This window comes from Pantherophis guttatus, chromosome 2 (assembly GCF_059756535.1).
Source record: "Pantherophis guttatus breed Tessera chromosome 2, ASM5975653v1, whole genome shotgun sequence".
NCBI lineage: Eukaryota > Metazoa > Chordata > Lepidosauria > Squamata > Colubridae > Pantherophis > Pantherophis guttatus.
The window spans coordinates 208,958,253-208,986,213 of NC_142064.1; the positions used below are offsets into that span (position 1 = coordinate 208,958,253).

Below are 27,961 nucleotides of genomic sequence, written 5' to 3' on the forward strand. Positions count from 1 at the left end.
AGAAACATATTTTCTCTTCTACTTTAAGTACATGAGCATTTTTGCCCACAGTAAATGAATCCCACCCTACAGCCAAAACAATTATTTAAATATTTAAATATCTGAATTTCACACTGCCCAACATCCTTAGTCATCATCAATGCCGCTAAGTTAGAACAACCATGTCTATAAAGACAAAGGGAATGATTAACTGAATGTCCAGTTCAGTAGCTCTTGTCATTTACACATGACGTTCATATTAGAAACTTGAACCGAAGATTCCATAATCAGAGATGGCTTCTATGTTTCCTAATCCAGTTAAACACCATAATTCTGCTATGGCTAACTGATGAGCAGATATTGTGCTGTTTTTGTCTATTTTGTCTATGTTTTGTATATTCTCAAATCGGCTATATTTTCTCACTTTGTTGCTGAGGAAATTAAGCAGGTCCTCCCTGTGTGTTTACTTGTAACATAGTACAAGGTAGCTTACTCCTTCAAGGATTTCCAGGTTTAGCATACGCTGTGGTGTATTTGATACCCATGAGCAAATGTGTTCATGGGGCAACTAGCTGAGAAGAATATTATCATCATGCAATCTTATGTATATTTTCACATTTAATCCAGCAAAGCCAAATTGAACTCAGACCCTGGGAAATATCCATAAGATTATAGTCTCAAAATCCCACTTTTTTTAAAAAAAGGATAAATTATATATTTTGATGTTAATGTAATTATTTTTATTTATTTATTTATTTTATTAAATTTCTATACCGCCCTTCTTGTGAAGGATTCAGGGCGGTGAACAGCCACAAGATAAAACACATAAATACAAAAATTTAAAATAAGTTAAAAACGAATTAAATAATTTGGCTGAATTTAAAATACCACATAATTTAAAACAAATTAAAATTTACATTTAAAAAGGGGAGAAGTTTTAGGCCAGGCCAGCTTGATGAAATAAAAAAGTCTTAAGCGTGCGACGGAAGGTGCACAGATCTGGGATCCTCTGTATCTCCGGGGGGAGCTCGTTCCAGATTGTAGGTGCCCCTACAGAGAAGGCTCTCCCCCTAGGGGCTGCCAGCCAACATTGTTTGGCTGATGGCACCCGGAGGAGCCCCTCTCTATGGGAGCGTACTGGCCGGTGGGAGGCTATTGGTGGTAGCAGGCGGTCCCATAGATAACCAGGTCCTAAGCCATGGAGCGCTTTAAAGGTGATAACCAAAACCTTGAAGCACACTCGGAAGACCACCGGGAGCCAGTGCAGCTCGCGCAGGAGAGGTGTTACATGGGAACTCCACATTGCTCCCATAACTACCCGCGCGGCCGCACTCTGCGCCAGTTGGAGCCTCCGAGTGCCCCTCAAGGGGAGCCCCATGTAGAGAGCGTTACAATAGTCCAGACGAGAGGTGACGAGGGCATGGGTGACTGTGTGTAGATTAGCTAAACCTTTGGCTGCAAACCTAATTTAAACATTGAAAATCTCTCACCAGTTATAATGCTCATTGACATTATAATGCATTTAATAGTTAAATCTGTTTTTGAGTCAATGACACCATACTTTGTCTTTATGCAGGGGGCTCCATGCCAAATGCTGATTGGGTGAGACTCCCAAGAAGAACACAGCTAAATCAAAAGAGTAAGGTGGGCCAAGGCAAACATTTTAAATACAACTATCTCCCTGTAACCATCCCCCACCTTGAAAGTAGCTAAGCAATAAACCAAGAAAGCTGACAAACTTTAAAGTGCTGAAAATGTTAAGCCTTGTAAAAGGATTTAAAGTGTGAAAAGCAAAAGTTCACCACCATTTCTTTTTTAAATTTTTGCAGCAAACTGTGCTGTCAGATTTGGTGACAATGATGTGTGGATTTCAAGGTTGCATGAAAACTATCCCAAGGGTTGCAAATACAACCTAATAAGAGTGTTTGTTTGGCCGCCTCTGGTTAAAGACAGGCTTTGCAAGCCTGTTCTATTATTGTGGACATAGGGAAAGATGAATTTTCTGGAAGAAAAGCTTCACACACCTGACTAGATTAGAGAAAAAAAGTCCTGCAGGAAGTTGAAACCCAAGGATCTAGAAATGAACATCAAAGAGGCAAAGAATGAAAGAAATAGATAGTTTGGAAGGGGTGAAGGGAGAGTTCACAAAGTCACGGCAAAGGGAAAGAATATGATGCTTAATTCATTAAAAAGTTTCGGGCTATAGAGTTTACGAGTGTTACATTTCACATATCCATTATAAACATCTGTGCCAAGCTTTGATTATTAGTCAGTAATAAGTATATACAACTATACATCCTACAGAACAGGAGTACTGATATTTTCAATTGCCAAGCACTTTCTGGCCAGATGGTGGCATATGGTGATCAATCTGTGACTCAGAGGTGGCTAAAATGTGAGTTGTGCCCTTGTTTGTGACAGCTGTTTGCATACTCTTTCAGTCTAATGGCAAATTGCCACCATTAGCATTTCCACCCAACTCATTAATTCCTATCCAGGCAGTATGAGATACTCACCTTTGGACAGGCATATTCAGTATCCACATAATAACAAGAATATCTTTCCAGGAAAAATGAAAGAGGACAAGTTTATTGCAGTCAGTTTAGGGGGGGAAAATGGAAGAGCTCATCATAATAAAAAATGGAGAAAGAGCAAAAATTGTCTTTCTAACACTGTCTATTTTGTGGTTGCTGCTAACACCATGGAGTAAACGACTACTTTTTTTTTTGCAATGATTTTGAATATACATTCATATGCACAAACTTGTCCTTACCAGAGGTCGCAGGTTTGGATGTAGCAATACATATCCATTCAAGTCAATAGCAAATACATAGCCATTAGCCCCCAACTGGATGGAAAGACAAAAAAGAAAGGAAAATCCTCCTGAAGAGAAACAGATTACATCTCAAAAGGACAGAATGAAGTTGCATCAAAGTTCCTTTACCATGATACTCTGTGTCACCCACCTCCTGCTTGTCTAATACCCAATCCAAGCAGAGAATAAAGGTCCATCACATTTTCTAAATTAAAGGAGAGGATTTCAGTTTGCCTCAGTGATCATCATCAAAAGGATGAAAGGTGGCTTGGGGGTGAAGTAGAGAATTGAGGGAGGACACTCCTAGGAAAACTAACACCCCTCTTCCTATCCCGCTTGCTTTTTTAAATGACAGAGTTTGAGGAACATAACATCTTCCCTACTCACATTGTATCGTGGTGTCAGCTTCTTGATATCATTTAGAGCCACATCAATCCCCACAACACCCAGAATGAGCTGGTTCTGAAAATACACAAACAACAATGACAGTTTCATTCATTACATCATTCATTATTCTGTTATTTGAAATTGTGCAAGTTGGGATGCAGACTCTATTGATTTCTACTGTTTGTGTCTAAGGCAACCCTCACTATTCTTTGAGCAGTCCTGACAGGGAATTCCAGCAGTTTTAATTCACTGGAGGTCACTGACTTGGAGAAAGAGGATAGAGTGTGCCATGCCTACTTCCTCCACAGAATTTATTGGTCTAGTTAGTATATTACTATCAGCTCATATACTTTTACATTTTACAATTGAACTGTTCAAATACTAGAGGTAGACAGTACGTAATTATACATGAGAAACTAATAGAAAGATCAACATGTTTTCACAAGATGAATTTTGCTCTAGTATTTGGGAGAAGATGTGTGAATTTCCTGAAGGGAATAGATGCAAGGTGAGCTGTGAAATAATAAGTTTCCAAAACCTCTTCTTATAGCAAGAGAAAGTGTAAAATATCACAATAGGAGTGTCTGTCAGTTTTAATGCTGAATAGAGTTAGAGGACACAGAGTACCAAATGAAACCTAGGATATATCAACCATATCTGCACCACCATGAATGAGCTTTGTCACATTTGTTCTAAGGAGTCGTGGTGGTGCAGTGGTTAGAATGCAGTATTGCAGGTTAACTCTGCCCACAGCCAGGAGTTCAATCCTGACCAGCTCAAGGTTGACTCAGCCTTCCATCCTTCCAAGGTCGGTAAAATGAGGGCCCAGATTTTGGAGGGCAATATGCTGACTCGGTAAACTACTTAGAGAGGGCTGTAAAGCACTATGAAATGGTATATAAGTCTAACTGCTATTGCTATTGATGCCTGAACTTGTCTGGCTTGGCAGCCCACTTAGAATAAGGGGATATCTTTCTTTAGAGAAGTCCAAGTGCTATGGGTCCTGGTGCACCTCTTCCAAGTTTACACCTATCTGAACTGTATGTTCTTCTCAATTGTAAGAATATTATGTCATGGTATTTTACTGTCTGCATAAGCATTTCTAGGTATATTAGTTTAAATATGTCACCTGAATCTAGATCATAACCTTTTTGTATATCAGTTATTAGTGGCATTCCAGAATTCTCTGGAGTCGTATTTTTCTTCTAATATTCCAGCAATTCTGAAAACTGCACATAAACAACATCCAGTGAAAGGAAATCGTAAGAGAAGAATATTAAGGCTAGTCGCAACACTCCCTGCCCCCACACCTCTCCAAAGGGCAGGTGTACTATATTTTTGGAGAGCTTCAACTACATACAGAAACAAGGAAATTCATTGCCTTTTGTGCTGCGGTCAAACTGAAGAAGTGGTGTACTTTGGCTCTTGGCAGCAGCTCTATGGTTTACATCTTTTCCATTCCATTTAGGATAACATAAGGTGGTTGTTATGGCTAAGTTTCCACAACTACTGTTGCTCTGGATGAAATATCTCTTGGACTATGTGTAAATTGGCTTACTTTTCCAACAATACTAGTGAAGATCCTGTTCTCAAAGTAATTGATTAAGGAATTATCAGCTGCTGATTGGGACATTTCCTTTGTTATTATGTATGTTGGTTATTTCAAATTCTTGATACAATACTGAACTAAAATATTAAAATTAAAAGTTCCATTATGTATATGATGTGAAGAAGGTGATAGATCAGGGGTGAAATCCAGCAGGTTCTGACAGGTTCTGGAGAACCAGTAGTGGAAATTTTGAGCAGTTCGGACAACTGGCAAATATCACCTCTGGCTGGCCCCAGAGTGGGGTGGGAATGGAGATTTTGCAGTATCCTTCCCCTGGAGTGGAGTGGGAATGGAGATTTTGTAGTATCTTTCCCCTGGCATGCCCACCCAGCCACGCCCACAGAAGTGATAGTAAAAAAAATTTGGATTTCACCACTGTGATAGATCCTTTTAAAAATTAATTTTAGTGAATATTTTTTTGCAGAATAGAAACAACATAAATGTAAAGAAAAGAAAAGAAAAGTAAAAAAAGCAAAAGAAAAGTGATAAGTAAATAAGGCAGAAATAAAAGAAAAGAGATAGAAAAGAAAGAGATAAGATAAAGAAATGGATTCCAATTTTTACAGCAGTTATAAATGCATTTATATTTTATTCCCTCTCTTTAAGGTTACAAAATGGTTGGAAAAGTGAGAGAGATCCGGAATACTAGATGCCTGAAAAAGCTGGGGAAGATTGTTGTACCCCCTTCCTATATGAACGTTGATGGAAATATCTAATTGCACCTACCAATATCAATATCCTTCAGTAATATTCTATCAGAGGTTTGCAAGGCAGAGGCGGAGAAAAATGCAGTCTGGAAATGAATTTCTTACTTGCACTGTTCACCCTTTCAGTGGTCCAAGTTAGCCAGGCTTGGCCTGGTTTGTAGCTCAAATTCAAAAGGAATATCCGATTCTCAGCATTGTGCTTCAAGAGGACTGGACATCTTGCACTTAGATTTTCTGAGTTATGGCAAAAACATGTTAATCCTGGGAGCCATACCATAGTACTGGAGAAACCAGGCCCTTTCCAATGACTGATGTAAATGCATAGTCGGCCTTTATTGGGTTCTTCTAAAGAAAAGTACTTTTTTTTTCTTAAAACAGACACCTGCAAGAAGCCACCGTATCAACGACTAAATGGCGCAGCATGGGATGCTCATTTCAATGGAGCTGCCATGCTGCTTTATGAGGCCATAACCAGGCTCCCTGGAGAATAAATGGCTTGGTCTTTGGCCTTGTCACTTACCTAGTTGGGAAACAGATCATTGCCTGCTTAAAAGCAAGCTGACATAGAATGCCATGGCAGATCTATTGCTGCTAATAAATCTAAACAACTAGGAATGTTGGAGCATACGGCAGATGAGACAGATTGCTATAGACATGCTGTGAATCTACCCACTGGGGAGAAAAAGAAATGTGTGATCTACTTAGTGGCACTTGTTCGCCTTGCAATATAAGGCGATAGAATATCTAGCCACTGCATTTGTTGATGCTGCATTAATAAAATTAGCGATAATATTATTTGTCATTATTACATGCTCCTTTGGGCTCCCCATGAGAGGCCGCAGAGCCAGGTTTTGACTCCTTTTGGGAAGACTAGGAGAGTGGGGGCCGTCTCATCTGTGTGTGTGTGTGTGGGGGGGAGAATATTCCACAGAGTGGAGGCAACAGCAGAGAAAGTTCTCTTCCAAGGCCTGCCAATTGGAGTTCTTTAACTGATGGTGTCCACAACATACCTTCCCTGCTTGATAGGATGGGACAATGTAATGGAACAAAAATGGCTCTGTAGGTAGCCTGGCTCCATGCCGTGTAGGGTTTTATAGGTCATAGCTAACACCTTGAACTGAAGCCAGAAGCAAACTGGGACTGAATGTGTCCTCCTTTAGGTGACTAAAATTGTCCATGTGGCTGCATTTTGTAATAGGTGAAGCTTCTGGATACTTTTCAAGGGTAGCTCATGTACAACATGTTGCAACAGTCCAAACAAGAGATGATCAGGGCATGAAGGACCAAGTAGACAGTCTTCATATTCAGGAAAGAGCCTTATTTGTCTTATGCATGGATAAACAATGACAGGAATTGCAATCTGATAACACAGATGGCCACATGTTGACCATTCCTGATGAGGCTTTAGTTTTACATATCCCATAATTAATTTGGGTCCAAGTGTATTTTTAACACATCATTACTTGCTCTCAATAATGTCATAGTTTTAGAAGATTCTCTTCCATGGGATGCCACAGCAGAGGAGAGCCATTAAAATAGGCATAAATAATTCCTCATGAAAAATATCCTAAAAATATATAAATTCATGCCATTCATCATTTCGACAATTAACTCTAGATTTGATAGTAATTGCAATAGATTTAGGCCAGAGGTGGATTTCAGCAGGTTCTGACCTGTTCTGGAGAACCGGTAGCAGAAATTTTGAGTAGTTCAGAGAACCAGTAGTAAAAATTCTGACTGGCCCTGCCCGCATCTATTCTCTGCCTCCCAAGTCCCAGCTGATTGGGAGGAAATGGGGATTTTGCAGTAACCTTCCCCCGGAGTGGGGTGGAAATGGAGTTTTTACAGTATCCTTCCCCTGCCATGCCCACCAAGCCACACCCACCAAGCCATGGCATGCCCACCAAGCCACACCCACAGAACCGGTAGTAAAAATTTTTGAAACCCACCACTGATTTAGGCCTATATAGGATCTCTCCTGTTTCAATAATACATGATTTTGGCTTTTCCCTCAATAAGCAAAATGTATCACATGCCAAACATATTCTAAGAAGAATCGCAAAGAGATCCATTTCAGTTCAGTGCAAATTTAATAAATATGATTAAACTCTTTCCATTTAAATAAAAAATTCAATTTATATTAATGATGAAATAAGCATAACTGTGTTCAGTAATTTTGCTTGTATTCCAATCAAATGTATGGAATCATCAAGATATTTGTCAAAATAGGTTTGGTGTGAAAGGATAATTTAGTTTACAAGCAATGTAAATGAATGAAATGGGAGAGTTTTTTTCTTATTTGGTTGTAATAATATTCCTTCACATGTTTGCCATTCTGGACAGATTTAACATCATTTATATGCTTACATGCTTTTACATTCCCTCCTCATACCTGCCCCTAAACTGATTATAAATGTTTGGGACTATTTCTTGGTGTACTATTTTTGCCTGTTGTATTTTTTTCTTTATTTCCTGTACTGTGGCACCAATTCATGTACCATATGTAAGAGAATGTTCTCCATTACTTGCTGATATATGATATAGCTTCAAAATGATATTATGGGATATTACTGAGTATGTTTAAAAAAAGAAACACTTCTGTTTACAGTTCTGTTATACAAAAATGTTTGGGAATCTAACTGTATTCTTTTTAGTGTATGAATATTGGAAAAGAACATGGTTGGTTGCTGGCTTACTATAAGTACTCTAAGTGGAGTCTTAGGAAAATTGGCAGCATCTCTATCCCAGTCTTCTCCAATCTGGTGCCCTCCATGTATGCTGAACTATGACCCCCAGAATTCTCAAGTTATATCTACCATGTTTTCCCGAAAATAAGACCCTGTCTTATATTTTTTTGAACCCTGAAATAAGTGCTTGGCGTTATTGCCATGCGCTCAAAAGCCCGATTGGGCTTATTATCAGGGGATGTCTTATTTTGGGGGAAACAGGGTAATAAGCACCCCATTGGGAAAGGCTGTTGTATCTGTTTAGCATCTTATTTTTTGTCTGTCCATCCATCCATCTCACAAAATACATCAAGAAGATCTGATAACAATTTAAAACCAATTTCAGGAAAAATGATTTTCAGTTGAGAATGCTACTTGGCTGAAAATCAAGGAATATTGTGGATTCTCTGTGGAGCAGTTGTACAAAGCAAAGGGGATGACAGCATAACAGTAACCACCCAATATGATTTTGGTGGCAGCTTCTTGCAAAATACGAACATACCTTCCATTCACCGCTTCCGCGAGACTGACCATCATCAGTGAGGTTAAATACAGGCAGAGTGCCCGTTACCACTAAACCCAGGCCCTAAAAAAGTAACAACAACAATAACAAAAGTAAAATATGGCATTATCTGTAAGGCATTATCCTAACTGGCCAATTCAGAATTATAATAGCATTTCTAACTCATAATATTGAAGAGTGGAGCAATTAGACTTTGATCGGGGAGAAAATGGGGAGAAGAAAGCATCTCAAGATTAACAGGTCTGGGAATCTGAAGGGATATGGAACACTAAATGTATTTATCTAATCCAGGGGTGGGCAAATGTGGCCCTTTTACGACCTGTGGACTTCAACTCCCAGAATTCCTAAGACAGCCAAGCTGGCTCAGGAATTCTGGGAGTTGAAGTCCACAGGTCATAAAGGGGCCATATTTGCCCACCCCTGATCTAATCTGAACCGTATTACAATGTATGAATCACACAAGCAAATGAAAGTGGGAAAGAAAATCTGGTTGCAATATTTCATAGAGCTGTTTTCCTTACTAAAGCGTCCTGATAGACATTGGTCCATTGAACTTGCTTTGCTTTGTTTCCGGCCAAGACCATAGGCCTTCCTAGGACATTGAGATATTCCTGCAGGAAACAGAAGGAGACTAAAACTAACAACACATAACATGCATTCATCCAGAAACATGAAATATAGTAATATGTGTATATCATAGCATCATTTGTACAGCAAGCTCACACCAGCGTATCTTTGAGGATTTATTCGTTTGACAATTTTTAGCAGCTTTCAGATTGAGAAACAGCACATTCCTCAAATGCCCAAAGCTATTTTTCTTCCAGCTGAAGCAATCCAGATGTGCTGAACTACAACTTGAATACACTTTTATCAGCTGGAAAATATAATTATTGCAGTCCAGCGGACACTAGAGACACATGTTGAAGAAGACTGCCTAAGCAATCTATTTTGTCAAAATATTTATTCAGTCAATCTAACAGTTCTACCTTTAACTGGCTCAATTTAATCTAGTTATCACTAAACTTGGAAGCCAGGCTTATTTTGGCTCATCTCCAGCATATGGCAGCTTCATATGTTTCTACTGCATTAGGTCCAAACCAAGTTGTATCTGCACTGAAATTGCTTGGACTTCATCATAAAACTAGTGCCAATTATATAAGGTCTGCCTCTAAGTTTTATCATTGTGATTTATATGGATTATGCTTTTTGTCTTGGGTTTAAAAAATGTAGCTACAGGGTTCCATTAAAAGTATTTCAAAACTAATGACTTACAGTATTTACTCACTATATTACCTTTAAACATAATTTGAAAAATTAATTTTAGAAGCTGAATCTCATTTAAGGTAGTACCAGAGTATTTTTAATTGTGATATGATAAGAGTTTTATTATTGTCCAACTGCTGCAGGCTGGCATTGCTGGGGAGGACATGGGTACAAATTTGAAAACCAAACAAAAAGATAGATAAAATATCCCAATCCACATATTAGGAGAATAAGCATTCATATAAAAAACCTTTCAAGGTGTGCTATCAAAAACTTTTTTCCCCATAAAGGGGAAAAATCAGACCATTGGTTTCTGTGGAGAAAAATATGAGCTTTTCTATTGAATATAAAAGCTGGGGAGAGATATGCAATATAGAATTATTAATATCAGCAAAATTTTAAAAATGCAATATAAATAGTGCTATATATAGATGAGGTTGAACCTTATTAATTCATCTATTTACAATTAAGAGGCTGTGATGAAATATGTATTTGATAAATGTGCTACGATTAGCCCCAGATCTTGGATCAAGATACTCAGAATGATCTCAGATATCTCAGATATAATAATCTCACAGATGTATTGAATTCTATGTTTCTACTAACTACCCATTTTTTTTTTCAAAATAATGACCAACGAAAAACATTTTTTTCCAGTTGTAAGCCATTCTTTGGGAAGTAGTTTAATGTTTGGAGGCACATGATAATTTATGATAACATGAATTTGGATGTGTCACTCTATGGGGGAAAAATCATGATTTTATTGCATTAATTATGGGCAAGAAATAAAATGATCATTTCAATGGTAAAGATGGACTTGCTCACTTTTGCATAATTCCTGATGTATAGAAGGAGGTGGAGGGGAGAGAAAAAGCATTCTCTTGCCTGGCGTCAGATACTCTTCTTAAAATACTGCAGCTTTCAAAACCCCCAGCAGGTTATAAATGGTTTTTGACTCTGTGTCTGCCAGCACAGTCACAATGAGGTAAAGGTCACAGCCCAACTGTTCTTTCCCTTCAACCCTATAGTTTGTAAATCCCTCGTCCACTCCTGCAACTTCCTTCTCTTGCTCCATCACAACCTTCCCCCCTTTCCCTCCATTGTACATTCCTCCTATAGAGGGAAAATCAGAGCTTTGTGCAGAATCTTCATGCTCTCCTGACATAATTACTCCTCTTTTGAATGGCAAACACTGCAGTATGAACTCAGTAGGAACACAGAACCTGTTGTATCAGCTATGATGATACAGGGCTCCAGAATTGTCACCCTGCTTTGCATTTAGCATGCTTCTGCATCAAATTGGCAAGCCTGTTTGGAAACATTTGTTTGGAAGGAACTCTTGAACAACTGTTAATTAATTGTCTCACAACCAACATTTTGAGAAACGATGACCTATGTATACAGAGGCATGCTGCCATTCACAGTACCATCAACAGCCTTTTTGGAAAAAACCTTAAGAGAGGGAGCTAGAACATGGAGAAAAGATTGTTTTCATTACATTTTAAAACGGTTTTTAAATTTCCAGCAGAGGTCCAGTTGCATACTACCATTTCTGCTGTTTTAATAAATTGACCAGATGAACTGTACTTTAGTGGAGTGGTGCCTTGATGATTGTGAAAGCTCTGATAATTTAAGCACCAAATAAAACAATAGTGTTGTGGTCCGCCAGCAGCCTGAGAAGCTGGTAGCCGAGTCGGACAGTGAGGAGGCTGGGGAGGAACAAGGGCCAGTCCTAGCGTCTGGGGAAGGCCCAGATGAGGGCTCTGTGTCAGAGGCAGAGATGGGGCCAGGGCCATCTGGGAGTGATGCGCGGACTCAAGAGCCTCCAGAGTCGGACAGCAGAGAGGCAGAGGAACAGGAGGAGTGCGTGCATGTGCAGAGCTGCCAGAAGGCACAAACAGTTAAAACAAAAGGGATGACTCGGGAGTAAGGCCTGGTGATGATTGGCCCCTCCCATAAGGTTTAAAAGAGGAGCAAAGGCATGTGGGCACTTTGCAGGAAAGCAACGTTGTTAATTCTGTTCCCAGTCAGCATCTCTGTTTGATTCTGGAATCCATGTGGCTTTGCCAAGCAGATCTTTGGCAGAGTGTCAAGGCAGATAAAGGTTGGTGATTATCCCAAAGGTCTTCTCCCGAAGGACTTTTTGCAACTAATTGGGACTCAGCTGTGAATGAACGTAATTCACAGCTGTTGCAATAAAAGAGGTTTTTGGGACTACTCATATGTTTTAATGATTCAGGAAGCCTGAACACATGAAACATTGAATATTTCTAACATAACTGAGGCCCTCTTGGCTATGTTAGACCCATCTTAAATAAGACAAGATACAGAGTTTCAGATGGCCAATTAAAACAACTTCCTTTATCTCCATCTATTCGAACTGCCTAAAAAACCTATACTTGTTGCAAAAATGCCATCGTGAAAAGAACATCTGAGCAGAAATCAAGTTGGACTCGTACATGCATGAATTTCATTGTATATTTGCATGCTGGGAAGTACTTAGGACTTCTCACTATATGTGCACATAAACAGCTTTCTGCTCATGCCTTATCTAATGGTAATCTATATGCAGGCTGTAGCTTCATTCTAGTAGTGGAAATCAGAATTTCCCCCCATAGTCTGCATTTCGGTGTGACACCAACTAAACAAGGGAGGAGGAGTAATGGCACGATTCCTTCAGCTTCCTTTCCTGAGTTCTTGTATAGAAAGACCGAATCTATTAAATACATTGGAACTGAAAAATCAGAAAGCTACCAGAAGAAGAGCAAACAGAGGCAGAGAGTTGAACCTTTTATGAACATGCATTGGATTCTGTCCTGTTTGTGAATTCTGCAGGAGTGATGGTGAGCAACGGGGGAGGAAATGATGGGAAGAAATAGGGGGGATGACAGTGGAGGGGTGCGGAGAAATGGCACCAGCAATTCCATATGCTAAAAGCCACATTGATTGCCGGTTAGTCTTGGTAAACACAATACTGTAAGGGATAGCATGTTCCAGTCAGTCCTTACTGTCAGTATGAAGGAAACACACACTTTCCCCAAATCAATTAACCTTCCCTGCAGGTTGTCATGGAGAAGCGTGGCAGGCAAGAATTTCAGCCTGAAGCATCAAAAGAATGTATGTATTATTTCCGGATGATGTAGTACAAGGGAGGGAGAAAGGGGTGAAAAGACAAAATGGAGTGGGGGTGATGAAGAAAAGATATAAGCAGAGAGTGAGAGAGGAAGAAGAAGAAAAAAAAACAGTGGTAGAAATAGAATTACTGAAAAACAGTCTGGAGAAGAGTAGCAATCAATAGAAATCTGAACTACAAATTCACTGAAGGTCATACTCATGTAGCCTTAATTCATTATTATGGCAGGAAAGTTATCCTCCCACCCTCCATGCATTCAATCATGGAAAGATTTATTTACTGCAGTTCTTCAAGGACTGGTCATCATATTTTGCTTTCCATATAATTGTCAACTATAGCTGGCCTCTTGGCAAAGTCCTTCTAAAGCCACTGAGAAGTCTTTCTGCCTAAGTACTGGTAGAATATGCAAACTTCTCAATTCTGATTCCATTTTCTGGGACCAAGCCAACAAGCAGACATACTGTAGGCCCACATTTCAACTATTTCTTAAATTTATTTCTAATCTTATTCCAAGGGATGTGGAATTCAGGTTGGTATTATGATAGATACAGTTATGTTCCCATTTTAGAACGCTTATGACATAAATTAAACTGAAATAGGACCTCCGATTACCCATTAAGTTTGATAACTTCAAATTATCATGATTTCCCTTGAGTGTTGCTGTACTTGTAACACTTCTAAGTGAGTTCTGAATTTCCATCTGAAAGCGGAAAGGAATGTATATATTTCATGGTTCTGGAAACCACAAAAGTGTGTCAGTGTGTGTGTGTGTGTGTGTGTGATAGCAAGACTGGGAAGTGAGAATTGCTTAGTCCTGCTTACTCCTAGTTATTTGGAGGCTACCTTAAGGTTCACAAATATCCAACTGGAATGGTAGAGAACCTGGTATAGAGGCTAGTTCAGATTATGATTAGTCAAATCCAGAGTGGTAGCCATTTTGTGAATATGGACCAAATGCTCTCATAATTCCAAATATCTCCCCCCCTCCCAAACAAATTGCCTGATGCTGAATTATTTCAGAGAATTAATGTGCAGCTACTATAACAGAGGTAAGCAAGAATGAAGTCCTGTTTCCCTTTCATATCCTAAAAATGCCAATTTAATTTAATTTAATTTAATTTAATTAATTCAATTTATATGCCGCTCCTCTCCGAAGATTCAGGACAGCTCACAATACATTTTAAAAAAATCATTATAAAAAAAAAACATTTAAAAATTAAAAACATTAAAAACATTAAAAACTCATTCACGCCATTCATGGCCGGATCTCGCCAGATCACAAGAGCGAGATCAACGGCCCTAGGCCTGCCGGAAAAGCCAGGTCTTCACCGCTTTTTGGAAGGCCAATAGGGTGGGGATGGTCCGGACCTCAGGAGGTAACTGGTTCCAGAGAGCCGGGGTAGCCACAGAGAAGGCCCTCCCCTGCGGGCCCACCAGCTGGCATTTTAAAAAGATTTTAAAAGATTACGGGTATAGACGCATACATTAATTCAATTTTTTTGATGAATGAAAAATTGGGAAAAAACCCCTTTTCTCTTCTGTATCATTTATACCAGTTCATTATTAGAGGAGACAAGTGCGCTTCCTTCCTCTCTTGGCTGCTGTAAAACAGCAAGAAGGGAAATGGAATTGAACGATTGATTCAGCCCTATTGATTGACTGTTTGATTTACAGCCTGTCTTTCTGCAAAAGGAGCAAAAGGTGGAGTGCTTAGCGTTAGAAGTGATTCCCCTCTCCTCCCCATCTGGTTTTCCTGAACTTTCATGAGGCAGATGCTCTCCACGGTTGAAAAGCTTGGAAAAAATAAATGGTTTTCAAGGTAAGCAGTGGGGATCTTGCCATCACATCACTAGCCTGAACAACACAAGTGGACTCAGGCTGAGTGCCTGGAAATTCACCAACTCTCTCACGCTTTTGCTTTTATTCAGCAAGTAATTAGGTTCCGGGGTTATGTTGAGCATTTGAAAGCGGCACTTTTGCAAAGTGCATTGCTGTGAGTGAAGTGCCCCTCCTAGAAGCCTTGATGCAGCTACATCACAGCTACTTTGAGGCTTTCTCAGGTTGTCTGTGCTTGAACAGCCCATTTTTTATTTTTTTTTTGCAGAAATGGCCCATACAAACGCTTTGTGCAGCCCATCAAGGGATATCAAAAACCAAATCCTGTGGACAAAACGATTTAAAATTTATAGAAACCAATATTCAAGGATTCTTGAGTAAAACAGTAAAAAAAATAAAATTCTTTTTTCTGATAAACACCTAATTGCGTAAAGTGCCTGTGCTTGTGGGTTCTATGGCTGCGGTTTCGTTATTGTGCTGTTGATTATTCTAGATAGACAAATATGTGGCTTTTAAAACATATTTAATAGCAAGCACAATTGAGGCCAATAACTTAACATCTGGCACTGCTACATAGCCGTCTCACTTTAGTACCCTAATTTCTGCACAGTAGCAAATGCTGAAACACTTTAAATCTGGGATATAAATGGCTCTATTACTCTGCTGATCTGCTTCTCTCTGAGATTTCAGGCAGATGAAATCTGACGTTTGTGATGACAGGCAGTTTAATCATAGACTCTCATAATTGGACTCAAAACTTAAGGCAGCTGAGAGTCCAGTTAAGTGTGATTATTTGATAGGCATGCTTGTTGTCTCTTTTGTGCTTCAGTGAAATGAACACAAAGCCTATTTGCTGATGCAAAGCTCTTTGGGGAGATAGATTAGATGCTGTCAGTGTTTATCCCTGCCATAGGGGTGTATTTGAGTAAGCTCTTTCTGATATGTGTTATGGTGGCAGAAATTAAACAACTAATATTTGTGCAATGAAATGGTTACAAGCGGAATTTTCCCAAGGTGGTGAAAAACTACTCCTTCTGTACTTTTTAAAATGAAATGTGTCTTTGTAGATACATTTGGAATTAAATTTATAACATGATCCTATCTTAGTATATTACTTTTTAAAAAAAACTTTCATCATTTGCCTTAAAAAACAGATTAATTTTTGTAGATATGCTGAGAAGTATTTTTTTAAAAAAATTTGGCATTTCCTAGATGGAAGGGAAATAAGGGCAGTCTTGTGTTCAGTTGCCTGTATAATAATTAAGGAAATTATGATAAGCGCATTACAGAAGAATTCTATTAGTGTGAAACTGTCTTGAACAATAAGGAACTTCTGACCATAACAATATTTATCCTTCATTATAACATATCCTAAAGTATCTATCCTTTAATTTCATAAAAACCCCTGTTTCCACTTGGAGATCACTTCTAAATTTCATGTTTGAAGCGGAAAAGAATGAAACTTTGATTTTGGGTTTTACCGAGTAGATCTTTATAGAAATGGCTGGTTCATATTATTATGAAAAAGCAAAAAGTTGTGATTTGATGTTAATGCCTTATTTTACTGCAACAGAGAGAGTCGGAAGTTAATGTTTCTTTTTCTTTTTATACCCTTCCTCACTTCTCTTCCCCCTTTTCCTTCCCACTGCTTTTCTATTTACTTTTGTATTTTACAATATTTTATAACTTAATAAAAAATGTTAAAGGTCTAAACGTCAAAACCCTCTGCAAGCAATTCATTCAGAATACTAATAAGAGAGAAATGTTGAGACAACAGGGTTAGAAGTCTCATCTAATGTCACCCATCAGTGATTTCAGTTCTCACAGGTCTCTGGTAGAGAAGTAAGAAAGTGGAGTGGTCACCTTAAACAGCCAATACCAGCAGGGAGCAGCAGAGTTGGAGAGCTGTCCATTGTACTTAGCTTCCACTATAGCTCCTAAACTGGTCTGCTACTCTCAAGCTGGACACCAGCCGTTCTGAAACAAGATTCAACACGCCCATCCTGGAAGTGACATCATATTGCATTTATTAATCAAATGTCTTGGGACAGGTGTGCTGTGTTCACAGGATGCAGTTGGATGTTCACGTTTAGGAAAAGGCATACAAGTGTTAATGTTTCAACTAGCAGTATTCACTGGCTCTTTTCCCCCCCTCCCAACGGTTTCATTCATTTTGTTAAGTATTGGAGACACGGATGCTACACTCCTTCTCAAGTAATGCTTTGTATGTGTTTATTTTACAAAAAAAGGAGAACAGCTGGATGGAGGAAGGGGAACATTTAAAAGTGAAATGAGAACTTGAGGTTGCACGTTTGACTCTGATCCCTTTTGAAGAATTGCAGATTCCTCTCTACATTTTGTCAGGAAAAGGCTTCATACTGTCTGTTTGGCACTCAAATAATGCTGTTAAATGAAAAAGGGCAACATGCCAGAAAGCACAATAGGGATTCAGCTGATCAATTTGCTGCTAGTTCCACTGGAGCCTCAGAAGGAAGCCAAGGGAGGAGGGCCTGCTGGTCCAATGCCCTGTCTATCACTGGTCCCTAGCTGATGCTCCCAGTGAAAGGTAGCGGATGTTCTGTGCAGAAGGAAGTATTCATTAGAATAAATTCCATTCTGCAGCTCTCTTTCCTTTTTCCTTCCTAAAAGTGTTCAGCTCTTTAAATGGAGCAATGCACAGATAGCTAGGAAAGACTTGAAGGTGGTAACAGTGTAACGTGTGTGGTGCTGTCAGCAATTTGCAGCTTAACTGAAAGAAATATGCATTTATTTGTTGATTTAAAAGAGACTGGAAAATCTGCACAGATCTGTAGCTGAAATCAATGAAAACTACAAATAGTTGTATCGGCGTATCTATTTATATCAATCTAGTATGGGAATTGGTTTCATAGAAGAAAGCATATGTTGGTGTTTGTTAAAATATTTTAATATGGAAAACAAGTCACTTATACAATGATAAATTTAAATCCATTTAAATATTATATGTAATATGTACTGTTGAGGTCTTCACTAATGATTATAGACATGTACTTGCATAAGCAATTATGGGGTTGCTTACAACTGATACCATGCAGCCACCTATAGCTGACTCCATATCAGCACTGACAGGCATCACCCAAACATACAGATTATTGCACTATATCCGTCAAGATAAAAACAGAACAATTATTTCCTTAATTCATATGGCATATTTTCATGTGCTGCCTACAGGGAATCAAGAACCTGAGATACTAATCTATTGCAAAAGTGAGATAGTTCACTTGCCCTGCTTATCATTTGAAAACTGCAGTATTAAATAATGACTTGCATATAAGAAGCAGCCATAAAAGCCAAATGGCAAACAGAACACAAGTGTTATCTGCTAGCATCATTTTTCATATTTATGTTTAGCCAAGCCATCAAAATATTCAACAGCGGGGTCATCTGGCAACAAGTCGATGAGATATCACATGATATATATATGCACCTATAAATCAATCTTAGATTTAAAACAGACTTGTTGACTGCTGAACTAACTTCTAAAGGGAAGAATATTCAAACAACAGATGAAAAGTTAAGCTACAATGCATCTGAAACTCACAAAATGTAGGAAAAAAATGTTAAATAAATTATGTCCTTCCAAACCATCTCATGATCTAAATAAGTGTGCATAACTAGCAGCTCCACATATCTGCTAGGTTATGCTTTTCAATAAGCAGTTAGTAGAGCTGAATATCTCGCATGTCATACTAAAAGTGTAAAACAAAAACTAAGATCTAAATTGAAGAGAGTGACCTAGATGTTGATTGATATTAGATTTCTAGTCTAATATAAAATAGAAAGTATGTTCCGACAGCTGTCCTAATTAAATCATGAGCCTCAAGCCAAACTTCAAAAGAAATCCAGTTATTTCTTAGGAGCTTCATGTTGGTACATTCCAAGTGAATCCAACTCTGACTCCACGAAATTTACGGCCCAGTTATGACTGTTTCCCCCCTCCCCTTCCCAGGGTGTGTCATCAATCACATTCACCAACAGAGCAATTAAACAGGCGGTAGAGATCACTCCCCTGCTGTGGGTAATCCTGGGAGACAGCCTTGAGAGAGGTATGTCTGCAATGTGCTTGTCTTTGGCTGCCATGCTGCTTTGTTGGTTTTCCATCCCCCTTGCCTATGGCAACTCGAGAACAGGACAGGGATGCTTTGCGAGTTGACAGTATGTAGTTCTATTTTCTATATAGTATCTTGTACTCTATAGTATATACAGCAGAGATACTAGATTGATACATCAAATAATTAATGAATAAGTATTGCTATAGAGGTGAAATTGGTCTTGAGACAACAGGAGATGACAGAACTGTCTTGCTTGAGCAGTATGTATGACTTATGTCTCACAATTCTGATGAAACAAGGATATGCTCCAATCTCCTTCATGTGCCGTGTGAAGCATGGGGAGATGAAATGTCTTTCTCCAAAGCAACTAAGTTTAGGAGTGGAGAGAAAGCTTGGCTCAAGAGAAAGTATGCCCTTTAGAAGACCATCCCAAAGACACAAAATATATCTCTAAACTCCTTTCTAGCAGATGATTCAGAAATGGAAGAGAATAGCCTCTTCCATTTCTGGAATAAGTGGAGGTGACAGTGGAGAAGATGCAGGGTTGAACTAATTGATTTTGCATTTCCTTAGCATAGTCTTTGAGCCTTCCTTCCTTCCTTCCTTCCTTCCTTCCTTCCTTCCTTCCTCCCTCCCTCCCTCCCTCCCTCCCTCCCTCCCTTCCTCTTATTCTAAGAAGGCATTCAATCTTCTATATTCAAGAAAGGGGATTTTCCTTGCTCTAATAACACCATCAAAAAGCAATTCATGAGGAAATAAATAGGGCAAAAAGAAAATGAAATGAGCAAAAGATTCAGTGCCATTTTCTTTCCCCCCTCCTGCAGCTCTTTGCTAATTTCCACATGTATTTTTATCACCCCAGTTCCCAGACTCAAATGGAGGACCAAAGAATCAAGAGTGGGATTTCAGCTTTAAGCAATTCACCTTTCATTCCCTAAAACAAAGGAAAAAGATATATAATCTGGAATATATTTGAAAGTCAAAAGCTGATTTCACCCCCCCTTTCTTTAGCCCTCTTGGGATTGGGGGAAATTATTTATCCATTGAGAAAACTCACTCTCTCCCAGGAGGATAAGACTCAAGCACTATTCTCTGAAGATCACATGTAATTGATGCCCAATTCCCCAACCTGCCAGATACTGTATTCTAGATTACATATCCCATCGTTCTCTGATATTAAAGTTGGTTTGAAAGCAGTGATGAAATCTTCCCCAGTTTGCCACTAGTTCGCTGCCCGCACATGCGCAGTGTGTATCACATGCACGCTATGCACCAAATGTGTGCTGCGCACCAAACGCGCACTGCACATCCGCATGCGCAGTGCACGCCAAATGCATACTGTGCGTGCATGCACAGTACACACCAAATGCGCACTTCGCACAAAAAAAGGAGGCTTGGGAACAGCGGGGGGGGGGAGAACAGCTGTGCCGCGCAATTTAGATTCACTAGAAAGCAGCATTTCCTGCTTTCTAGCAATTTTAAATCATGCGGCACAGCTGATCGTCGGAAATACCAGTTTGGACGAGCCGATAGCTTTTTTTTACTACTGGTTTGCCCGAACAGGTAGTTTTGATAACTACCGGTTTGCCCGAACCGGTGCAATCCAGTAGCATTTCACCACTGGTTTAAAGATGTAATTCAAAATAAAAGCACTAGCTTTTTGGAATGTATTGTAAGGCACACACTACCAATCCAATAAGGCAGCAGCTGGCTGGGTCTAACAGGTATTTGTGATATGTCTTTAATCATAATAATTTAAAAAAAATTCTTTCTAGTTTTTGGATATCAGACAATATTCATTCAAACTGCCATAGCATCTGATGAAATACACATAAATTATAAGAAGGAAAAAGATTACCAGCTGAAAATCAAAATATAGATTCTGCAGAGGCAACATAGACAAAATATTTTAGGATTGCTTCAGGCATCCATTTTATTAAATAATGTTTTAAACATGCAAATAAAGAAGACAGAAAGAAATAGCACCAGTGTGGGAAGCCATTCAATCAGAATGTTATTAAGATTCTGGTTTCTTGTATGGAGGTAGGAGTGTATTCAGATTAGACTTGCAGAAAAAGAACAATCATTTTTTTTTTTTAAAAAGTGAGGACTAAGCTACGTGTTATAGGCATGTATCTTTCTTATCACTTTTTTTTTCTATGCTAAGGCTGCATTAGTTCTGAAATAAATTAGAAATGGATCAGAATACACAATTTGACCTATATGTAAGTGAAGGTAGAGCAACAACATGAGTAGAGTTGGCAGGATGACAAAATTGTATAACAAACACTTGTTTTTCAGTGCAGATTGCATGTAGTTAGAATCAGGGCCACATGTCCACCTACATGTCCACCTACAGTTATAGAGTTCATTTTGCTTGGGTTAGGAGAAGTGGGAGAGTTTCCTTACTGCTCCGCCCAATCTTGAGTCAGGAGTTAGCAGTGTCAGTATAACATTTGCTGCATCTTCCCAAACTTTATCCTGCTCTATTGTTTCGGGTTCAAGTCACTGCAATAAATTGACTTACTTGAAACTAATAGGTGATAAATAGATTTGACTCAAATAGATTTGAGGCCACTGTTGGATCATACTGGAATAAGGGAAAAAACATTATTGCAATGCCAGTGTATCTCATTCATGGCATGTCATATGCAAATGATCCCCCTAAAGTAATGTTTCTCAACCTTGGCAATTTTAAGATGCATGGACTTCAACTTGCTGGCTGGGGAATTATGGGAGTTGAAGTCCACGAATCTAAATTTGTCAAGGTTGAGAAATACTGCCCTGCCGATTACCAGTCAGTCAGAAGAGATAGATGATGTTTATTAAAACTGGTAACTAAAGTCTTGAAACCATGAAATAATTATAACAGGTAATTTCAATTACCCAAACATCTTCAAAAGTCTAACTGCCAAACAGAGAGGTCAGATAAATTCTAGAACAATGCTGACGATCATTTTCTCTTTCAGATTGAGATTAGGAGATTTGCTACAATAGATTTGGTCTGCGGAAAAAGAAGGAGTTGATTTTAAGATATTAATGCATGGAAACTTGGAATACAAGTGTTAGAATTCTTGATTTTAACAACAAAAAAGGTAAAATAAAAAACAGTTAAGCAGAAATCATAAACTTTAGAAAGGCAGATTACAACCAATGAAGAGAAATAACACAGCAAGTGTCATGACAAGAAAACCTTAAAGGCAAAGGTGTTGCAGGCAGCTGGGACTTCTTGAAAAGAAAATTAAGGACGACATAGCCTCAAGCTATACACTGAGGAAGAAAGCTAACTGTTGTCTAAACCTAATCCAATGTGGTTTAATAGCCAGGTTCTGAAGGGTCTGAGGTTGAAGAAGGATGTGTATTAAAAATGGAAGGAAGAGAGGACAATTAAGGAAATTTACAAAGCCTCCACTCATGAATACAGGCATGAAGTCAGAAGGCAAAGGGAGAAAACAAGTTAAGTTTAGCAAGAAAGGCAAAAATATCCAGGAAAAAAAATCTTCAAATATGCCACTGAGCAAGAGGAAAACAAAAGACGCTAGGGGAGTTACTGCTTAGTCTAAAATAGGGTGGGCAACTATGCCCCCTTTACGACATGTGGACTTCAACTCCTAGAATTCCTGAGTCAGACATAAGGGACCATAGTTGCCCATCCCTGGTCTAAAGGGAGAAGTCTACACTGATGTCCAAGAGAAAAAATAATTTTTTTAAAAAATTTGATTTATATGCCGCCCTTCTCCGGAGACTCAGGGCGGCTTACAATGCGCTAAGCAATAGCCTTCATTCTTTTGTATATTTATACAAAGTCAGTTTATTGCCCCCACAACTGGGTCCTCAATTTACCTACCTTAGAAAGGATGGAAGGCTGAGTCAACCTTGAGCCTGGCAAGATTCGAACCTGCAGTAATTGTAGGCATCTGGTCTTAATAACCAGCTTAATAACAGGGTGCCTTAGACCACTGTACTACCAAGGCTCTTTAATTTAATTCCTGTCTTGTCTTTCTACTGAAAGAAATAGTAATTTGAGAGGCACAGTAAAGGAACAAACACAACAGGTCAGTATGAATATAGTAGAGGATCTTCTCTCTTGGCCCCAGGTCCCTGATGAAATATGCCCTAGAATACTGAAGAAGTGGATTGAAGATCTGCCAGGAACGGTGTCAATTTTCTAAAGGAATCCTGGGGATGTGCCAGAGGATAGAAAAGCAAATGTGATCCTTCTTTTTCAGAAAATCAGGTAGAGGAGCCCAGTATATATTGACCAGTGAACCTAACATCAATAACGGGAAAGATATTAGAGCAAATAATAAAGCAAGGCATTTATAAGAACCTCATAGTTGCTAATAGTCAGCATGGCTTTGTCAAAAAGAGACCACGTAGGAGCTTCTCTCCTGGTCTACATAAATAGACAAATAGCATAGGCAGGTTCATTATCTTTAGAGGTTAAGAGACTAGATAGCCCACCTCTGAAGGATGATTGAATTCCGGGCTAGACAATCTTTTTCAGTAAAGGGCCATGGAGGCCCAACAGAGAAAAGATATTGGCAGGCATGTCTATACCATAGTTTAATGCAAGGTAATAAAAAAAATCCCTAAGATAACCAGAGCACATTTGGAAAGATTGTTCTGGAACAATGAATTTAAACTAAGAAGGTGGGGGGGGGAGGAGGGGAGTTTTAGAATCCGTTTCCACTATCTTTTCTGTCCATGAAGGAACAAAGCATGAGGAGGCCAGAGTATCAAGAGAAGGAGAAAGAATTAAGCAATCCTTCTTCTCACTTCATTATCCCTTTGCTTAATTGGCACCTCTCTTCCCAGTCCCTGGGCAAATGACAAGATTCTCAAGGTGACATTAGGGATTTTTTTCTGAGATAATGGGCTATAATGTTGGGCAACGTCCACCAGATGGCATACTTACACCATTGAATATTGTCTTCTCCGCATGCAGAGAAGTATGAATTGGCAACCCAGAGGGGAAGCTCCTGTCAAAATCTGGACTCGCGTCACCAGAAATAAATATTCAGTAATGAGCTATTAACCTTTATAGTTCCCTAAGGGGGAGTGGACATGCTAAATACTTTGCTGTAAAACTGTACAGGATCCTGCTGAGCTACACAGAAATGCATTTTGCTTCTAATCAGAAGATATTCCAACAAGGAATGCCAGATTCGACCTAGAAAAGCAGTGGTTAGAATCGGATAATATTGATTTTTGTGGGCTTGGTCAGTCAAAATATGGTAAACCTTGTTCAGTATGGGCGGCCGAATGTTTCTGATGATTTCCATTTAATCTATGGCTTAGCATTCTGGAAGATGTCAAATACAATCCAGAAACAGGGAAAGAATGAAGTCCTTTGAGAAGATATTGATTGTCTAGGAAATGTAGAGAGCCATGGAGAAGGCCTGGAGAAAATATGTAGAAGCCGCTATGAAAACAAAAGGGGGAGAAGCATACTCTGAGCCCTGGGAAAGGAGACAGGATGGCTCCTCCCTGACTCCCTAGAGCTGTGATGGCGAGCCTATGGCACGCGTGCCACAGGTGGCACCTGGAGCCATATCTGTGGGCACACGAGCGTTGCCCTAGCTCAGCTCCAGCATGCATGCGCATGCCAGCCAACTGATTTTTGGGTCTTCCGGGCCCACCGGAAGTCAGGAAACGGGCTGATTCCAGCCTCCGAAGGGCCACCAAGGGGGTGGGGAAGGCCGTTTTCGCCCTCCCCAGGCTCCTAGAAAGCCTCTGGAGCCTGGGGAGGGCAAAAAACGGGCCTCCTGAGCCCACCATGCCATCATGTGCCAAAAGCAGGGGGAGCGCCGGGGGTCGCACGCTCATGCGCGGGTGACAGGGCACATTGAATTATGGGTGTGGGCACGCACGTGTGTGACCCCCCCAGCCTCCCCCTGCTTTTGGCACGCAACGGCAAAAAGGTTAGTCATCACTGCCCTATAAGAGGGAGGGGAGGGAAAAAATCAGATTGCAAGATTCTGTTAATATAGCTTATCTCAATAAAGCATAGCTTTAGTCCTCTTGTGGAGTCAGAATCCTCATCTCAAAATTTTTTGGAACCTTTTGGAAGCTTTTTGACAACCTCTTTTTTTTTTTTAAATTTGATTTATATTCCGCCCTTCTCCGGAGACTCAGGGCGGCTTACAATGCATTAAGCAATAGCCTTCATTCTTTTGTATATTTTATACAAAGTCAGCTTATTGCCCCCACAAACTGGGTCCTCAATTTACCTACCTTAGAAAGGATGGAAGGCTGAGTCAACCTTGACCCTTGGAGAGATTCGAACCAGCAGAAATTGCAGGCAGCTGTGTTAATAACAGGGTGCACTAAACCACTGTACTATCAAGGCTCTTGTTTATATTCTAGCCACTTCAGGAGATCTGGATTTTGGAAAGCACCCCAGTGACAGCCAATTTAATCTCCCCCCCAAACCTAACAGCAGCACCATCTGCACAGCAGCTGCTTGCCTATCATCCCCCAATCACACACTTCTTTTCACTCTGTGCTAAGAGGAACAATCTAGTGTCACACTTTATTCCACACAACTAAGGCTGGGCTTGAAATGTTTGCTTTGAGGGGAAATTATCAAGCATGATCCTGCTTGTTCACAACTGTGTCTGGGAACATGAGAGATGTGCTTTTTGTGGAGTTAAACGGTTTCTGATAAACTGCCCACAATACTATGAATTTTCTTTGCATTTGCTAATATGCAGCAAGGCTTCAATATCAGAGAGGCACGGGTCTTGGATGTTTCTGCAGAAACCAGAATGGCAATCTAAAGTTAGATTTCTTCCTTCAAAGGCAGACTTATGGAGGAAGAAGATCTCAGCTATTCTCTAGTTTCTAGCCATCCATTGCAGAGATCATAGGATTGTAGTTTTTGGTTCTTCAACGTACTGCTGTATTTCTTCAGTCTGTATTCCATATTTCTTAACAGGAGATTAGCTTTTATTATTCATTAGAATTAGCACAGGTAAGACAGTGTGCTGTGGTTATCCTGTGAGATTCTGAACTAACCAGGGATACATACCTTTCAATATAACTATGACAAGTCAGCATTCAACTTTTCTTTGGTGCTGACCACAGATCCACATCTGTGTGTGAAGTAGGATGGCGATTACTCCACAAATTCTTTTTTAAGCTTTGGATTTTGCTGATAAGGAGCTAGGAATAAGATGGTTTAGCTTCTTATAGGACAAACTGTTCACAAGAGGAGGGAGTTCATATGGACTTGACATCAGTCTTTTCCAGAAGAATATATCAAGGTCTGAGAGAATTCTGGGGAGAAGAAGCTGAACAGTGAAGGAAGTGGCTGGTAGTTAAAATGGACTAAACAACTTTAATAGCTGTTGAGGTTAGAGTATATACTATTGTTTTCTATCCACAGTAAGGTTGGCTAGTAAATCTAAAATAGGGCTGAGCAGTTGACATTGATTAGGATTTATAGGCACTGAATAAGATTTGAGGAATAGTCACTGAAGTATTCTCAGCAACTTTGGGAAGAAGAGTGGTGAAAGGAAAAACACTGTGAGAAGACATGGCCAAATGACCCCAAAGTTTGACTGGCATTGAAAGTCACCAAAAATAAGAATATCATAGATATACCTGCCAGAGAAATAACCGTCTGTCATCTCTTCCACCTGAGAGCAGATAGTAAAATGTCAGTTAATTAACTAAGCCCTTTCCTTAGACTTAGAGTGACGAACAGGAGTAGTACAAGGAATTAGGATCTGGGAATTGGGGAATGTATTGTTAGGAAGCAACATATTTTAGGCTCACATTATATAGTGTTAAGACTTAATTAGTTAGAATGCTTTTGAGAACAAATGCAAGTCTAAGAACAAAAACAACAACAACACCTTATTGTGTCAGGCTACAAGTTGGTAGGAAATAAATGGCTAAAGAATGCAAAAAATAGCAATTATGAAACTGGTAAAAAGTAAAATTATGTCAGTATTCTGAGGCAGCTTGGTTTATATCCACCTTGCTTATTTCTGTCTTTGTCTTGAATAAAATAAGAAAAAAAAATGAAAATAAGAGAGAAAAAATGGGGAAAAATGGAAATAAGAGGGGGAAAAATGGAAATGGTCTTGGCCTGTCTCTTTCAGATCTTGAACCCCTATCTGTGCAACCCCAGGCCACTGATCTTCTAATCCAAGGGTGGGGAACTATGGCCCTTTTATGACTTGTTGACTTCAACTCCCAGATCTGCTCCTTTGAAGTAGGCATCTTCGAGACCGCCTGCTGCTACCGACGACCTCCCATCAATCCATGCGCTCCCACAGAGAGGGCCTCCTCAGGATGCCATCAGCCAAACAATGTAGGCTGGTGACCCCCAGGGGGAGAGCCTTCTCTGTGGGGGCACTTACCCTCTGGAATCAGTTGCCCCCAGAGATAAGGAGAATCCAAGACCTGGCTGTGCACCGTCCTGAGTCTTTAGGGAGAAGGGCGGTATATAAATTGAAAAATATAATATATATATATATATATATATATTTGTTTTCTCAGGTTTTCGCGGGTGTTTGTATGTAGGTCTTTGGTTATTCGGGTCTTCTCCCACGTAAAATTTTACGTGGGAGAAGAACCCCCACGCATGTACCTGCTTCCATGCATGCTCCCGCATAAGCCCCATTCCCACGCATGCATGTCAGAGACCCGAAGACCAGCTGACCGGCAGGAGTCGTGCATGCATGCGCGGCAGAGCGGAGCTGGGGTGACGGCTCGCGTGCCCACAGAGACGGCGCTGTGTGCCACCTCTGGCATGTGTGCCATAGGTTCGCCATCACTGTCCTAGGCTGACAGGGCTTGGAGCACATTAAGTTCCTAGAAGACGTAATGTATATGCTTCAATTAAGCAATATTAACTCTACAGTTGTTACATTTTTCATG

The 27,961-nt window shown here is 39.7% G+C and overlaps 1 protein-coding gene and 1 long non-coding RNA gene across 3 annotated transcripts in view; one reads left to right on the forward strand and one right to left on the reverse strand.

The window, feature by feature from the left end:
• Nucleotides 1-27,961, reverse strand: part of CACNA2D2 (calcium voltage-gated channel auxiliary subunit alpha2delta 2) — a 676,129-nt gene that overhangs the window by 44,743 nt on the left and 603,425 nt on the right. For both annotated transcript variants that reach the window (XM_034440362.3, XM_034440357.3), the window contains exons 15-18: nucleotides 9,268-9,357; nucleotides 8,726-8,809; nucleotides 3,182-3,256; nucleotides 2,753-2,827 (exon numbers count right to left, since the gene is read on the reverse strand). In XM_034440362.3, the coding sequence (XP_034296253.1) occupies nucleotides 2,753-2,827; nucleotides 3,182-3,256; nucleotides 8,726-8,809; nucleotides 9,268-9,357 (324 nt within the window). The remainder of the gene's footprint in view (nucleotides 1-2,752; nucleotides 2,828-3,181; nucleotides 3,257-8,725; nucleotides 8,810-9,267; nucleotides 9,358-27,961) is intronic.
• LOC148115503 (uncharacterized) lies at nucleotides 1,517-6,287 on the forward strand. The gene is made up of 2 exons (XR_015732631.1): nucleotides 1,517-1,623; nucleotides 5,397-6,287. It is a non-coding gene; the product is annotated as an uncharacterized LOC148115503 (long non-coding RNA).